This window comes from Hyperolius riggenbachi, chromosome 1, assembly GCF_040937935.1.
Source record: "Hyperolius riggenbachi isolate aHypRig1 chromosome 1, aHypRig1.pri, whole genome shotgun sequence".
NCBI lineage: Eukaryota > Metazoa > Chordata > Amphibia > Anura > Hyperoliidae > Hyperolius > Hyperolius riggenbachi.
Genome location: NC_090646.1, coordinates 578,621,634 through 578,639,391, shown reverse-complemented (window position 1 = coordinate 578,639,391; position 17,758 = coordinate 578,621,634). Strand labels below are relative to the sequence as shown.

General features: G+C 49.5%; 1 protein-coding gene across 1 annotated transcript in view; it reads left to right on the top strand.

Annotated features, from left to right (window-relative positions):
- The first annotated feature begins 8,581 nt into the window (after positions 1-8,581).
- The window catches only part of RASGRF2 (Ras protein specific guanine nucleotide releasing factor 2), a 346,737-nt gene continuing 337,560 nt past the window's right edge, over positions 8,582-17,758 (top strand). The window contains exon 1 of the mRNA XM_068247973.1: positions 8,582-9,981. Coding sequence (XP_068104074.1) covers positions 9,706-9,981 — 276 coding nt within the window. The 5' untranslated portion in view covers positions 8,582-9,705. The remainder of the gene's footprint in view (positions 9,982-17,758) is intronic.

The following is a 17,758-nucleotide window of genomic DNA, read 5'->3' as shown; positions in this document are numbered from 1 at the left end:
TGGGTGACACTGATGGAAGGGAGGGAGGACAAGAGCGCATCAGCCCAGCTAGTGGTGCCACCACGCGGGATCAGGGGGGATGCAGAAGGGTCCTGTCACGACACTCCCTCTGCACCCGGAAAGCAAGCCCGCCTCGGCAGCAGCAGGGCCAAGCCTCAGCACTGTGACCCTGGGGAAGGAGAGGCTTACGGCCACCAACGTCCTGGCCGCCCTCAGGAAGCAGGAGCGGAGGTGGCTGACCCCCAGAGGCCTGGAAGTGGGGTATGTGGCAGCCGATAACGGGGCCAACCTGGTGGCAGCAGTGCAGCAGGGAAACCTCCAGCACATCCCCTGCTTGGCCCACGTACTCAATCTTGTGGTGCAGCGCTTCTTGCGCACCTACCAGGGGATGAGCGAGCTGCTGCAGGATGCCCGGGCGGTGGTACGCTTTTTCCGCCTGTCAGCCACTGCCTCTGCACTCTTGTCCACCTTACAGCAGCAGTATGGAAGGCCACAACACCGGATGATCATCGACATGCCAGTTCGCTGGAATTCGACTCTGGCCATGTTGGAGCGGCTGTGTCAGCACAGGCTGGCTCTTAGGGCCTACATGCTAGACCCAAGTGTCCCCAGCAACCAGCAAGTCCCCATGATTACTGCCACTTAGTGGACACTGATGCAGCAAGTATGCCTGGTGCTGAGTCCCTTCCTGGAGGCAACCAAGATGGTCAGTGAGGAGCGGGCCTCTGTGTGCCAGTGGGTGCCCTTGGTTTGTCTACTGGAGCAGGCAATGGACAATTTAATTGAGCGTGGGGATGAAGCCCTGAGGCAGTTGGAAGAACAGGAGCAGATGGCAGCACAGTCCAGCTCAGAGGAGGGCTCACAGCAGGTAGTGGAAGAGTTGGAGGTCCCTAACCTGAATGAGGAGGAGGAGGAGGAGCAGAGTGCAGCAGGCGTTGTACGTGGATGGCGGTTTGAGGAGGACAACGACATGGCACAGGAAGAGGACAGGCATGCGTTATGGGACATGGCGAGGACGAGGAAGATCTTGCTGGCAGGGCCCACTTGTTTCCCATGGCTGTGCACATGTTGCGCTGCCTTCGCAGGGACCCCCGGGTGATCCAGATGCGTTCAAGGGAGGACATCTGGATTACCTTGATGCTTGATCCCCATCTGAAGGGGAAGCTGGGAGACTTAATGACGCCATCCACCACCGAGCAACGCACAAGGGAGTTGAAGGAGGCCCTTGTGCGCAGACTACTGGAAGCATTCCCCCAGCCTTCCACCCCCACTGTAACTGCTCTCCCAAGCCAGCAAGAGGTGCCTGCCATTGCCACTAGCAGCACAACAACAACCACCAGCAGCAGCAGCAGCAGCAACTGGCGCCCCGGAGACCTGAAGAGCCTAAGCAAGAGCCTGTATGCAGTGCAGCAGCCCAGAACAGAGGTGCCCGCCACAGCATCCACACCAACCAGCACAAGCAACGACTGACCACCATGGTGTCTGACTATATGGGGTCATCCAGCGGGCTCAATGACACCGACAGCCCCGTGGACCCCTTGGAGTACTGGGTCAAGAGACTGGACATCTGGAGCGAGCTTTCCCAGTACGCCCTGGAACTCCTATCCTGCCCTCCTTCCAGTGTCCTCTCAGAGAGATGCTTTAGTGCGGCCGGTGGCGTGGTCACAGAGAAGCGCTCTCGGCTCTCCCACGCCTCTGTGGACAAACTCACCTTCCTGAAAATCAACCAGGCTTGGGTGGAAGGTGAGTTCCTGGCCCCTATTGTCGGACACAGGGGGACATGAAGTGGCTGCTGCATGTGCTGTTGTTAACTATGCCTGCCTTTATAAAGACAGTTACTACCTGCCTAGTGCCTACCTTGGTTAATTTTTTGGTGTTATGGTACTACTACCAGTAAGTTGCCATGGTCCTCCTTCTAAGCTGCTGAACTGACCGCCCGCTTTGTCCTCCTGACTCAGTCGCTACTACACTCTGCGTTCACACTGCCCGGGTCATTAGGTGCATTTAATTTTTTGGCCAGCACTATGACGCTGTGCTACTACTACTACCACCAGTATGTTGCCATGGTCCTTCTGTGCTGCTGCTGCTGAACTGAACGCCCGCTTTGTCCTCCTCCTCCTCCTGACTCAGTCGCTACCACGGTACCACCAATGCACTCTGTCTGCGTTATCACTGCCCGGGTCACCGGGTGCATTTAATTTTTTTGCCAGCACTATGACGCTGTGCTGCTACTACTACCGCCAGTATGTTGCCATGGTCCTTCTGTGCTGCTGCTGCTGAACTGAACGCCCGCTTTGTCCTCCTCCTCCTCCTGACTCAGTCGCTACCACGGTACCACCAATGTACTCTGTCTGCGTTATCACTGCCCGGGTCACCGGGTGCATTTAATTTTTTGGCCACCACTATGACGCTGTGCTGCTACTACTACCACCAGTATGTTGCCATGGTCCTTCTGTGCTGCTGCTGAACTGAACGCCCACTTTGTCCTCCTCCTCCTCCTGACTCAGTCGCTACCACGGTACCACCAATGCACTCTGTCTGCGTTATCACTGCCCGGGTCACCGGGTGCATTTAATTTTTTGGCCAGCACTATGACGCTGTGCTGCTACTACTACCACCAGTATGTTGCCATGGTCCTTCTGTGCTGCTGCTGAACTGAACGCCCACTTTGTCCTCCTCCTCCTCCTGACTCAGTCGCTACCACGGTACCACCAATGTACTCTGTCTGCGTTATCACTGCCCGGGTCACCGGGTGCATTTAATTTTTTGGCCAGCACTATGACGCTGTGCTGCTACTACTACCACCAGTATGTTGCCATGGTCCTTCTGTGCTGCTGCTGCTGCTGAACTGAACGCCCGCTTTGTCCTCCTCCTCCTCCTGACTCAGTCGCTACCACGGTACCACCAATGTACTCTGTCTGCGTTATCACTGCCCGGGTCACCGGGTGCATTTAATTTTTTGGCCAGCACTATGACGCTGTGCTGCTACTACTACCACCAGTATGTTGCCATGGTCCTTCTGTGCTGCTGCTGCTGAACTGAACGCCCGCTTTGTCCTCCTCCTCCTCCTGACTCAGTCGCTACCACGGTACCACCAATGCACTCTGTCTGCGTTATCACGGCCCGGGTCACCGGGTGCATTTCATTTTTTGGCCAGCACTATGACACTGTGCTACTACTACTACCACCAGTATGTTGCCATGGTCCTTCTGTGCTGCTGCTGCTGATCTGACCGCCCGCATTGTCCTCCTCCTCCTGACTCAGTCGCTTCCACCAATGTACTCTGTCTGCGTTCACACTGCCCTGGTCACCGGGTGCATTTAATTTTTTGGCCACCACTATGATGCTGTGCTGCTACTACTACCACCAGTATGTTGCTATGGTCCTTCTGTGCTGCTGAATTGACCGCCGGCATTGTCCTCCTCCTCCTGACTCACTCGCTTCCACCAATGTACTCTGTCTGCGTTCACACTGCCCGGGTCACCGGGTGCATTTAATTTTTTGGCCAGCACTATGACGCTGTGCTGCTACTACTACTACCAGTATGTTGCCGTGGTCCTTCTGTGCTGCTGAACTGACCGCCCGCATAGTCCTTCTCCTGACTCAGTCGCTACCACCACTGCACTCTGCGTTCACACTGCCCGTGTCCACTGACAACTCTGCTGCGATGTCATTGCTAATTGCTGCAAAAAAACCAAAAAAAAATTACAAAAACCTCTCTGGGGCCTTTTTGGCGTCAGCCACTCATCCTCCTCCAGCGGTACCTTCGCCGCCAAGTGCCATTGGAACTCGCCTTCACCTCTTTGACTGCTTAACGCGTATATCCCTTTTTAAAACCACTTATTACCAATTAATAGCCCCATTTAAAGTGTTGATTTCACTTTAAAATCCATTTTCTCTAGAAAAAATTTTTGGGGGGGAATTTTTTATGTTGAAGTTATGTTGCCCCTTATCACCTCGATAATCCATGCAATTTGGGGGATTGTAGCATGTATGGGGGCTTTGTTATTAACGTTAAAAGAAAATCCGCCTCCGGGCGGGAATCCACGCGTGATTACGCCATTCACGGCAGAAAATCCACGTGGTTGCGTGGACGCGGACGAAAATCCGCATGCGGCGGGGCCGAATGCGTTTTTTTTTTTGCAACCACGCGGATTTCCGAATTCGTGGATGAGGCACATCCGAGCATCCCTGGGTCCACCCCTGAAATGAAGGAATACTATATGATGCTGCAATGAATCCCTGATTGATCTCTCCTATGTGTATGGGCTGGTGCACACCAGAGTGATTTGTTTTTTCCCCAAACGCAAACTCGGGGGCTATAGCATTTTTTACATTTCTGGGGCTTTTCTACCTCAATGTTGAAGTATAAGAAAGTGGAAAACCGCTCTGAAAAACGCTAGATCGGAGAGGTTTTCCAGGCGTAACAGCTTTACTGTAACAATATGCTACACAAAAACGCTCCAAAAAATGCTAGGCATGTTTAGAAAATCTCTCTAAACATACTTAGAATCGTTTTGCGGATCTGCTAGACTCTAGCAGATCCGCAAAACGATTCTAAGTATGTTTAGAGTTCTTTCATGGTCTATGCAAAATGTTTCATTACACCTGTACGGATTCTCCCCCAAATAACAGATAGGGCCAGTGCACACCAAAAACCTCTAGCAGCTAGAGGTTTTTGGTGTGCACTGGCCCTATCTGTTATTTGGGGGAGAATCCGTACAGGTGTAATGAAACATTTTGCAACCTATAATATTTTGCAACTTCAATGGACTGTGCTTAACTATGCATGCCCCGCCTTCTTTCACATTTCCCGACTGTCATTATTTGCAACTGCCGGTGTTTAGTTCCTCCAGGGGGGTATTAGTTGCCCATCAAGGGGATTCTTTATTCCCTCCAGGAAGGGGGGGGGGGGGTTATTAGTTGCCAAGTAGGGTTCTGTGTGAGAATAGGGTTAGGTAGGGTTGCATTTTCTGATACAAATACAGTACATTGAAATCAATGGTTAGGTTGCACTTTCTGATAGCTATAAGTATAATTTATTGCAACCGGTTGCAAAATATTATACTGTATAGTTGCAAAAATTTTCCCCACACCGGATCACTTCTAGAAGGGGGTCACACCATGCTCATTAGACCCTACTGTCCTTTCTAATTACCACCCAGTCTCTCTCCTTCCCTTTGCCTCCAAACTGCTGGAACGCCACATTTACTCAGAGTTGTGTAACTTTCTATCTGCTAATTCCCTGTTGGACCCCTTCCAGTCTGGCTTCCGCCCTCAACACTCTACGGAAACCGTTCTCACTAAGGTTGCCAATGACCTCCTAGTTGCTAAAGCCAAAGGCAGATTTTCGGTACTAATACTCCTAGATCTGTCCTCTGCCTTCGACACTGTTGATCATACCCTACTTCTCCAGACCCTCTCAACACTAGGAATCAAGGGCCTAGCACACTCCTGGATCAACTCTTACCTATCTGGACGTTCTTTCATGGTCTATGCCAATACCAACTCCTCTACGCGCCCACTGTCTGTAGGAGTACCACAAGGGTCCGTCCTTGGACCCCCACTCTTTTCCATTTACACCCATGGCCTGGGACAGATAATAAGCTCTTTTGGGTTTCAATATCACCTCTATGCTGATGACACCCACATTTATTGTTCTGCCCCAGACCTCTCTTCACTACTATCAAAAGTCCCCGAATGTCTATCCGCTGTATCTACATTTATGTCATCCCGCTTCCTTAAACTCAATATGAGCAAAACGGAGATTGTGATATTTCCACCTTCGCTCTCTGTTCCACCTCTCATTGTCACAATCAATGTAGATAACACCCCAATAGCATCAACCCCCAAAGCTCGTTGCCTAGGGGTAACTCTGGACTCTGAGCTCTCCTTTAAACCACATATTAACACTTTAACTACCTCCTGCTACTTCCACCTCAAAAACATTTCCAGAATTCGTCCCTTCCTTTCACAAGAAGCAACTAAAATGCTTGTGCATGCCCTAATCATCTCCCGTCTTGACTACTGCAACACCCTACTCTGTGGTCTACCAAAAAGCAGACTGGCATCTCTCCAATCCCTACTAAACTCTGCCACCCGCCTCATCCACCTCTCTTCTAGATCCTCTGAGGCAGCCCCTCTCTGCCATTTCCTCCTTTGGTTACCAGTTGCCCAAAGGATCCAGTTTAAACTTCTAACACTTGCATACAAAGCTCTACACAAGCTATCGCCTCCATACATTTCCTCTTTAATCTCCAGATACCTCCCCGCCCGGACCCTCCGTTCCTCACAGGAGATCCTTTTGTCCTCCAGCCTAGTCACCTCCTCTCACTCTCGCATCTAAGACTTCTCACGGGCTATCCCTTTCCTTTGGAACTCTCTCCCTCAGCCGGTTCGTCATGCCACGAGTCTGGAAACCTTCAAACTTACTCTGAAAACACACCTGTTCAGACAAGCCTATAATTTGCTATAGGCAGCACTGAAGGCACACTGGCTCACCCACTAATTCTTGTGTTTCCTTCCCTTTTGTTTCCTCCCCACTACCCTCTAGATCAGGAGTAGGGAACCTATGGCTCGGGAGCCAGATGTGGCTCTATTGATGGTTGCATCTGGCTCACATACAAATCAGTAGGGTTTGATTCACTAAGCTACACTGCTCAAGCAGCACAGATTAGTGTGGCAGCGCAAGTAAAGTTTTCAAAGTAGGCACGCTACTGCTGTAGCACGCACTACTAACTTACTCGCGCTACCCCAAAACGAACGGCTGCTCCATTAGTCCCACTCTGGACCCTGTCATGTCCCGTGACTTTGTAGGCCGCACTTTGGCCAAGTGACAGGCAGCCTATTGGGCCAATCAAAGTGCAGGGATCTCATCCTACAAAGTGAATCAACCCCCAAGTCAGCTAGCTAATTGCTAAAGCTGATAGTCGGTATTTCTCCTGTCTGGCTCTCGGGGAAATTGCTGATGTTGCTGAAACCCAAGAGAAGCTGAAGACGTATCCAGGGCCGGCCTTAGGTTTCACAACGCCCTGAGCGAAACCTGATTTTTGTGCCCCCTCTCTTCATCCTCTTTCCACGTGCATATACACACACACGCACGCACGCACGTATACACACACACAGGCCCATATGCAATTCACCTTTTCTCCTGAGATATCTCCTAGGTCCTAGGAGATATCTCAGGAGAAAAAGGTGGTTCCCAACCTTTTTGACATTGTGACACATCACGCCAAACGCTCAGATCTCTGTGTCACGTATGTATAATAGAAAAAATGCTATTAACGACCACGAATGGATGGAAAGAGTGCATTATCCTGAATACACTTAAAAATGAAGGCTAGAACCTTTCAGGAATATTAATAAAAAGAATCAGTGGGACAGTTAGCCGCCTTCCCCCCATTTAAAATGATAGAACAGCACTGACAATTTGCGCCACGCATTATAGCCCCAGTGCGCCCCCCCCAAATGCCCTCAGACTCAGTATAGGTAGGTAGCCAGGTATAGGTGCTCCCAGTATAGGATCTCATGTGTAGGTGCCCTCAATATAGGTAGCCAAGCATAGGTGCCCCCTGTATAGGAAGTCATTTGAAGGTCTCCATCCCCCCCATAGGTAGCCAGGTGCAGGTGCCTCCAGTGTTGGTAGCCAGGTGTTGGAGCCCTCAGTAAAGGTAGCCAGGTGTTGGAGCCCTCAGTAAAGGTAGCCAGGTGTTGGAGCCCTCAGTAAAGCTATAGGAGCCCTCAGTATAGGAAATCAGGTGTAGGTGCCCTCAGTATAGGTCACCAGCTATAGACGCCCCCTTGGAAGCTGGCGCCCTGAGCGACCGCTGCGGTCGCTCATATCAAAGGCCGGCTATGGACGTGTCTAACACTTACGCTGCCCGGCGGATCAACTGTATACACATCACCATGGCAACAGGGACGTGAGCCCTACTGTCCCAGTTTAAAACATATTGTATGGCTCTCACGGAATTACATTTTAAAATATGTGGCGTTTATGGCTCTCTCAGACAAAAAGGTTCCTGACCCCTGCTCTAGATGGTAAGCTCGCAAGGGCAGGGGCCTCCTACTAGTGTTTCTCATACTGCTGTAATTTTAACATATGTACATGTACCAACTACACATCAACTATGTATGTATTAGTATTTTTAATTCTATTCAATGTCATGACTGTACAGTGTCTTGTATTTCTTATGTATATTTGTTCCCCATTATTTGTTTGTACTATGTACAGCGCTACGGAAGATGTTGGCGCTATATAAATAATAAAAAATAATAATAATAATAATCCTCACCCATTCTCCTCTCCCAAATTGGGACAGTGACAAATGGAAACAAAGTGTTCCGAGTACCTCCATGGTGGGTTCATATTATACTGAAGTTGAACACATAAGTTTAGGAGTTTGGGAGGTGGGGTACACACGGTGGAGGGTGGCACTGGCAAAGGAAGGCATAGTTAAAAAATTGGATTGTGGTTTAAATTGTAATGACAGCACTGACCCTCTATCATGTGAGTTCTCCATAACCCTTGCAGTGCCCATGTGAGAGCACATGTCGGACGAGCACCGGGCAGGCAGCTGTCATCCGCACACTGCAGACTAGAGAGCGCTACACAGCGCGATACACACAGCGCACAGCAGCCGCGGACACAGCTCTGCCAGGGACACGTCTGGAGCGCTCGCTGCACACTGCTGAAAGCCGATTAGTGCTCCTCACGTGACCCTGTGTACCCCCCGCAGAGCTGTCACCCCCCCTTCCCTCCTCCAGCCCGGGAGACGGCGGCAATCGCTGGGGGAAGTTTGGCAGAGCGCTCGCCGCTACACGTGGGGAGAGTTGTGCGGATCCAGCGCAGGATGAGGAGCCCGGAGTGACGAGCAGCGGACAGTCAGCTACAACAGGGGAGCCGCGTGTTACTGGAGACACTCCACAGGTGTGACAAGGCTGCGCTCCGGCAGGTGCAGCGCTATCACTTCCCGGGGACATCGCTTTCCAGCGCATCGCCTGCTGCTATCCTATCCCTGCATTGCACAGCGCGCATTACAGAGGCAACAGCGCAGTGTCACCCCCTGCATGTAGCGTCACCTCCAGAGGCACCCACTGCATGCAGTGTCATCTTCAGAGGTACCCCCTGCATATAGTGTCACCTCCAGTTGTACCACCTGTGCATATAGTGTCACCTCCAGTTGTACCACCTCTGCATGTAGTGTCACCTCCAGTTGTACCACCTCTGCATGTGGTGTCACCTCCAGAGGCACCCACTGCATATTGTGTCACCTCCAGTTGTACCACCTCTGCATGTGGTGTCATCCCCTGCATGTAGTGTCACCCCCTGCATGTAGTGGCACCCCCTGCTTGTTGTGTCAGCCTAGAGGCACCCCCTGAATGTTTTCACCCCCAGAAGTACCCCCTGCATGTAGTGTCACCCCCCAGGGGCGGCAGAGTGTGACTCCAGAGGCACCCCCTGGCCCCTGCATGTAGCGTCAGCTTAGAGGCATCCCTGCATGTAGAGGCAGCCCTGCATGTAGTTTCCCCAGTGTCACCCCCTGCAGTCACTCCACCCTGTACCTGCACCCCTGCTGACAGCACTGACACCCTGCCTCAGGAGCGCCAGTGCCCCATGCCCCGGGCTGACCACTACTGCCCCCGACCGTGCCATTCCCCAGAGAACGCTGCAGGAGGGAGCATGCCCTGAAGGGCAGGAGGATCATGCAGAAGAGCGTGCGCTGCAACGAGGGCCACGCTCTCTACCTGGCCCTGCTGGCCCGCAAGGAGGGCACCAAGCGGGGCACACTCAGCAAGAAGGCGGCCGAGATCAACAGGTGGCATGAGAAGTGGTTTGCCCTCTTCCAAAATGTCCTGTTCTACTTTGAGAGCGAGCAAAGTGCCCGACCCTCTGGATTGTACATGCTGGAGGGGTGCAGCTGTGAGAGGGTGCCGCCACCCATAGTGGCCAGTGGAGGGAAGGAGACCATGGAAAAGCAGGTACACCCAACACTATGCAATGACAATACAATTATATATTGGATTTTGTTATGCAACTGTATTTCAGCATTAAAAGTACACAGCAGTGATATTATGTGCTTCATTGTATGCTACTAGGTTAATAAGTATCATTAGTGAGAAGGTAAACATGCTCTGTGAGATATTTTCAATGAATTGAGATATTTGGTTTAATGAAACATCAATTAAAATGAAAATCAACTAAAAAAGTTGGGATTCATATTGTCTGAAATATCAACTGATTGTTGATTGGGAAAGGCTGTTCTCTCGGTGGACGTTAATTGCAGGGGATCGATCTCGCATAGCGTATTGCATGAATCGGTACAGATCTATCAGTAGATCTGATTTGTTTGCCTTTTGGATAGATTTCTGTTGACATTTTAAAAGTATCAGGGCAAGCTAGTAAAACAACCAATACTTGTGTATCATCTACTGCCTCATGTGATAATCTTAAGACTTTTGCATGTTGGCACTGCTGTATTCATGTGATATGCTTACCAATTCTATAATTTTTTTGAAATATAGAAAAACAACCAATACTCACCAATTCATTTCTGATCAGAGAGATCTTGATCATGGTGAACATTACATAGTGTGTGCTTGCTTTAAAATGAACCCAAGGTAAGAGGCGTATGGAGGCTGCCATACTTATTTCCTTTTAAGCAACACCAGTTGCCTGACTGTCCTGCTGATCCTCTGCCTCTAATACTTTCAGCCATAGACCCTGAACAAGCATGCAGCAGATTAGATGTTTCTGACAATCTTGTCAGAACTGACAAGATTAGCTGCATGCTTGTTTCAGGTGTTATTCAGACATTACTGCAGTCAAATAGACCAGCAGGGCTGCTAGGCAACTGGTATTGTCTAAACCCCCCCCCCCCAAAAAAAAATGGCAACTATATCACTCTAACCTGGGGTTCATGTTAAAAGACACCCATATTGGATAACAGTGATCGTTTTTTTGGGAACAAGACTATTTTCCTTGGTAGGCACATTTGAACTCTTGCGCCCTACAAGTTGGTATGTTTATCAGTTCTGATAAGCATCTCTCTTTTTTGATGTAAAAAAGTTCTTCCTCCCTGGCAAAACCTAAGTTGGTAAGTTCCTTCTTTCATCAGTGAATTCCAGTAGACTCCTGGGTCAGCATCTGCATTTGCAGGTAATAGATGACTTATTAAGACAGGAGTACAACATTTTGGGGTAAAATTGAAGAAACTGCCCAGAACAGCCAATCAGCATGCATGTTTCATTTGTTGACAGGAATCTGATTTATGCTTTAGGAAACTTCTGCAATTGTAGTTTAGTTTTCCTTGTACCTGTCTTGATAAATCATCCCTAATAGCTTCTAGACATACTCATAATGTTAGATCACGGTTATCTAATACCGTAATGCTGCTGTGTTACATAACAGCAATCTGTTAACCTTTGTGGACTCAGACATAAACATGAGCATGTTTGTACTGTGAAGAGGAGGGACTGACCAGATAGTCAGCAGGACTTCCAGCCTGTGATTGTTTCACCTGGATAATGTGAGATTGTCGTTGGGGAGAGAGAACATGAGCTGTGTACAGTCGCAGTCCTGTCCGTTGGGAATGGAATTGCGTGTGGTTAGTGTTGTGTCTTCAGATAGAGGCACTTTGTTTGTACTTGTCTCACATACCTTCTCATAGGGAATTGCAAAGAATCATTCTATACATTGTCTGAAGGAATGTCAAGAAGTGTCATTCTCTATCAAAAATACATTCCAGTGAGGATTTAAAGGTATCTTTTTCAAGATGGTCCAGTGCTTTTTAGTGAACATTTTACAACATTTTTCTCTTATCTAAAGCTTTGCACATACCTGGAATGTCTGTTGCCCGATTGTCCATGATCATTACAGGTAGCAGTCTAACTGTGTTTCCTCTGCTCTGTGTCCTTTGCAGTCGCAAAGTTGGATTTTTGGCTTTGTATTTCTTCCCAGTGAGACTTCATGCTTCTCTATCTTCCACCTCTCCGTAGCAGGGCTATGGAGCCAGAGTTGGAGCAATTGGGGGTACTCGGAGTCGGAGGTTTCATAAACTGAGGAGTCGGATGATTTTTGTAACTCCATAGTCGTGGTAATTATTAGATGAAGGAGTCTAATACTTACCTGAAGGAGACTAAGGAGGAGGAAATTGGCCCTTGACTACAATGGACATATGACTATGGTAGGATTGGATTGTGGGCTCCTTTGAGGGACAGTTAATGACATGACAATGTACTCTGTACAGCACTGCTAAAGATGTTGGCACTATAATAATAATAATAATAACTTTGCTCTGTTTGATGCTGGAAAGAGGCTGTTTTTGGCAGTGAAACATCGATGCAAAAGCCATACGTTTCAGCACAGATAAACTTTACTTGAGTACATACTTGTCATCAGTATTAGATACTGGCATTTATACTGCATTTGTCCTATTGTGATTTACATGCCCAAAAAGTTATTTAACTCTTAGTACCTAAACATGACCCTACGTCTGCATGTCTACATAACCTGAATCCTAACTTTCAGTCTAACTTCTAACCTGCTCCTTCCTATTCTTCTTTATCTCACATCCAGACCTCAATGTAAGTGTTAAGGAGCATACACACACATGATCAAAGTAGTCAGAGGCAGGCGATAACGACTACCTAAGCCGATAATCAGGCGTGTGTACAGTGGCTCCCGATCCCCAACCACCGCTCCGTAAACGATCCACCCAGTGGATCAACTTGGACAAGTGACAGCCAACTCCAGTTGTCCCTCTGCTGCCCCCCCCCTGCATAGCAACAGAGAGCGTTGTCAGCTATACAGCTGACTTGCAACTGTGCAGCCCAGCGATGTTGACCACCAGCGGGTGACATCAGTCAAAGGTGTGTACAGACTTTAGATGCTTGCTGGCTGGAAACAGCTACAGAACTGTTTTGTGCCTGTACAGTTACAAGTGTTAACTAACTGCACACGTGCAGAACACTCCTGGCCACTGGAGAGCGATCGAGAAAGGTGCGGCCCGTGCATGCCCAGTAGTCTGCGACTATTGGGGCTGATGACGGCAGAAGGAATGGGACGGGATGGACATTGAAGTAGCTGACGTACTAATGGGGGCTAAAAGAAGCCCCAGGTAAGTATAAAGCCCCCCCCCCCCCCCCAATATGTCTCAGGTTTTCTTTAACCTTTTCCGGACCGCCTATATGAGATCCTACACCGCACTTGTGGCTGGTCTAGCCTGATGCGGTGTAGGATCTACGCCGCCCGCCGTTACAGCTCCCCGACGCTATCGTGTGCACCCGAGAGGGGAGATTAAAAGGATACTGTAGGGGGTCGGGGGAAAATTAGTTGAACTTACCCGGGGCTTCTAACGGTCCCCCGCAGACATCCTGTGCCTGCGCAGCCACTTACCGATGCTCCGGCCCCGCCTCCGGTTCACTTCTGGAATTTCAGACTTTAAAGTCTGAAAACCACTGCGCCTGCGTTGTCATGTCCTCAATCCCGCTGATGTCACCAGGAGCGTACTGCGCAGACACAAACCATACTGGACCTGCACAGTATGCCCCTGGTGACATCAGCGGGATCGAGGACACGTCAACACAGGCGCAGTGGTTTTCAGACTTTAAAGTCTGAAATTCCAGAAGTGAACCGGAGGCGGGGCCGGAGCATAAGTGAGCGGCTGCACGGGCACAGGATGTCTGCGGGGGACCGTTAGAAGCCCCGGGTAAGTTCAACTAATTTTCCCCCGACCCACCTACAGTATCCCTTTAAGCTGTCATATGACAGCTGACATCTCCCCTCAGTGATCAGCAGCCATCGTGTATGGCTGCTGATCTCTACGATCGTCGGCGGGTCGTAGTGATCACAAGTAACAGCTGCGGTGGTAGGGGGGAAAGAAGAAGATCCACTCACCTCCTTATCGTTCCCGCGACGATCAGCACTCCCCATCGCTCTTGCTGGCATCTCTGCTCTCTCTGACGTCAGCACCGGGTCCCGGCTTAATGACGTCATCAAGCTGCGACCTGGAACTGAGCGGCAGTAGGAGCAGAGATGCCGGCCAGAGCAGAGGGGTTCCTTGCAGCTCATCTCTGGAGCCTGGAAGGTGAGTGAAGGCTGCTGTGTACAGGGGGGACACCTGGCCACCATGGGGACACACAGCCCAGCACACAGAACTGGGGATCTGGCTGCCCGACCCCTCCAAACGTGCAAAAAACGCTTGGTCCTTAAGGAGGGTTAGGTGGCCGTTCCCCAAATGGTTAAAGTAAACCTGAGACATTGACATGAAAAGGATTTATACTTGCCTGGGGCTTCCTCCTGCTCTGCTATTCTCATAGGAAATGAGTGAGAGGCTAGTTGGATGGGGGAGAGATTGGAAGACCACGTCTACTGGGGGAGGGACACATACTGGCAGGCTACACTGCTTCTTTAAAGCAGAACTGAAGATTAGCTTAACACAAACAGTTTCACTTACCTGGGGCTTCCCCAAGTCCCCAGCAGCCGTCCTGTCCCACGCCTATCCTTCACGATCTTCCATCTGCAACTGCGCCTGCACGCACTGAGCCATGTGTATCCTTATTAGCGTTACCATCCACTGCAAGGCGATAACGTGTGACCTGGGGCGTGCAAGCGCAGTTGCTGTCAACTTACAAGTCAACGGTAATGAAACTAGCTGGCGGCGGGAGAACGGAGAAGCGTGCAGGACCGCAGTGGGGCAGGACGGCTGCTGGGGCCTGGGGAAGCCCCAGGTAAGTGAAACTGTTTGTTTTAAGCTACTCTTCAGTTCCGATTTAAAGAGACACTGAAGCGAAAAAAAATGATATAGTGAATTGGTTGTGTACTATGAATAATTACTAGAAGATTAGCAGCAAAGAAAATATTCTCATATTTTTATTTTCAGGTATATAGTGCTTTTTCTAACATTGCATCATTCTATAATATGTGCAGATTACACAACACTCAGCATTCAAAATTCTTTCAGAGCAGTCTGTGAACTAATGACCTCTCCTCTGGCAGCGAAAAAGTAAACAGTTAACTAACAGTTGAGATAATAAAAGTCAGATAACAGCCCTCTCCACGACTTTAAAAGTCCTGGAGCTTAATGGCTTGTTTGCATAGAGATAACAACTGGAGTTTCTTAACTCCTCCTGTACTGGAAACAATTAGACTGATGTATCTGATCTTAATGTTTTATTTCTTAGCTGTACTACACATACAAATCATAATATCATAATTTTTTTTTCGCTTCAGTGTCTCTTTAACCACTTGCCGACTGCACGCTCATACCGTGCGTCGGCAAAGTGGCAGCTGCAGGACCAGCGACGCAGTTCTGCGTCGCCGGCTGCAGGCTAATTAATCAGGAAGCAGCCGCTCATGCGAGCGGCTGCTTCCTGTCAAATCACGGCGGGGGGCTCCGTGAATAGCCTGCGGGCCGCCGATGGCGGCTCGCAGGGTAAATGTAAACACAAGCGGAAATAATCCGCTTTGTTTACATTGTACGGCGCTGCTGCGCAGCAGCGCCGTAGGGCAGATCGGCGATCCCCGGCCAATCAGCGGCCGGGGATCGCCGCCATGTGACAGGGGACGTCCTGTCACAGGCTGCACAGGACGGATAGCGTCCTGTGCAGCCCGGATCACTGGGCATGACAGGTAGGAGAGGGAGGTGGGGAATTTCGCCGCGGAGGGGGGCTTTGAGGTGCCCCCCCCCCCGCAACATGCCTGTAGACCGGAGCGATCAGACCCCCCCTGCACATCATCCCCATAGGGGGGAAAAAAGGGGGGCGATCTGATCGCTCTGCGTGCCCGCTGATCTGTGCTGGGGGCTGCAGAGCCCACCCAGCACAGATCCCAACAAACAGCGCTGGTCCTTAAGGGGGGGTAAAGGGTGGGTCCTCAAGTGGTTAAGGTGGGCAGATACTGGCCGCACTGATTCCTAATGGGGGGGGGGAGATCAGATACTAGGCACACTGCTTACTGTCAACGTATAGTCATGAACATAAGGACCATTCTTCAATTTTTCAGAGATGCCAGCATTTTCACTGCTTGTTTTCTCTCTGTGAAATGAGCTGGGGTATCACATGATCTCCCAGAATGCTCAGGGTAAGGAGCCAGCATTGGAGGAAACCTGTGCAAATGGTACAATGTCACCTGAGACAGCCATGAGCAATCATTTCAGGTGATGGAGGTCTGCTTTGTGTGTACACAGCTTAACCACTTGAGGACCACAGTGGTAAACCCCCCTAAGACCAGGCACATTTTTACTAAAATGGCCACTGCAGCTTTAAGGCAAAGCTGCAAGGCCGTACAACACAGCACACGAGTGATTCCCCTCCCTTTTCCCCCCACCAACAGACCTCTCTGTTGGTGGGGTCTGATCACCCCCAAGTTCTTTATTTTTTTTTAAATAAATATTAATACCTTTATTTTGTTAATATTTTTTCCTATTTATTTATTTTTTCAGATCCCTCCCTCCCCCCAGCCTGCCAATCACGGCGATCGGCTGTCATAGGCTTCTGCCTATGATAGCCTATCGCTCTCTTGTCCCCCAGGGGGACAGCCGTGTCACACACCCGGCACGCGATCTCCTGCAAAACAGAGCCCCAGGACTTGACGCCAGTCGGGGTTATAAACAACACAGAAGCCTGAGCCAGTCGGCGTTAGGCGGTCCTGGGGCTACGGCCGTGGCCACGCCCATCGGCGTTAGGCAATCGGCAAGAAGTTAATGGATACATATGTGGTTCTTGGCATTTAGCTGCTGCTATACATATTATTCACTAGCCTAACAGTCGGAGCAAGGGGGGTATTTAGCATGGCATCTAATGTAGATAGTGTTTGGCTTCACTTATAAAGCCTATGCTTGTCCTCTGCAGATACACGCAAGCATTTAGTTTGTTCATTGTGAAGCTGATTGTGGAGCTGTACAGAGAGCCCGAGACCTGAGCAGGGGACTGTGTGTAAATGGGGAAATAGGCAATTAGTCTGCAGCATATATTCGCATTGATGGAGCCTGGACATGAAGGCTTTCCGCGCTGCCTGAGATAATTATCCTGAAGAGTAATCGTTCCGGCAGCATTTACTCAGATTATCGAGCAGTTTTCCTCCTCTGACTGGGGGATTTACACTGAGCAGCTAACTGCAGAAAACTTATTCTCCATAGGACATTTGTATTGGCCCTGTCACTGGCAGCGCATGTCTGCACTATCACATGGCATCATTAAAGGGTACCGCCCCATGGAGATAGCAGAAGTTTGATGACAAAAACATTTGTTTGTGATCATTTCAGACAATAGTGTTTAGGAGGAATTTAAACCCAGGATTGATCTTCTTCCTTATCAGTAGCCGATACCCACTTCACCATAAAAAAATCTTTACCTTTTCTCAAATAGGTCATCAGGGACATCTGTATGGCTGATATTGTGCTGAAACCCCTCCCACAGTGTGATGTCAGGGCCATGGCCCTGACTGTTTTCTGTCTTTGAACCTCATTGCGTTGGGGGAAATAACATCTGTTTCCAACTGCCTAGCAAGCAGTATCTCCTGCTTTGAATAGAACTCTCAATAAATGAACATTCTGAAGAGATCACCTGCTAGGACTACAAATATTGCTGCCTGTGATAAATTTCAGGACTGTAAATTAGGGAAAGGAAAGATTTTACAACGGCAAACAATGAATAAATTATTTGTAAATGAATATTGTAAATTAAAAAAAAGCAATTTTATGCATTATTTTTCACTACAGTTGCTTTATGGCATCCTGTGTCTTTTATGCCTGTCAAA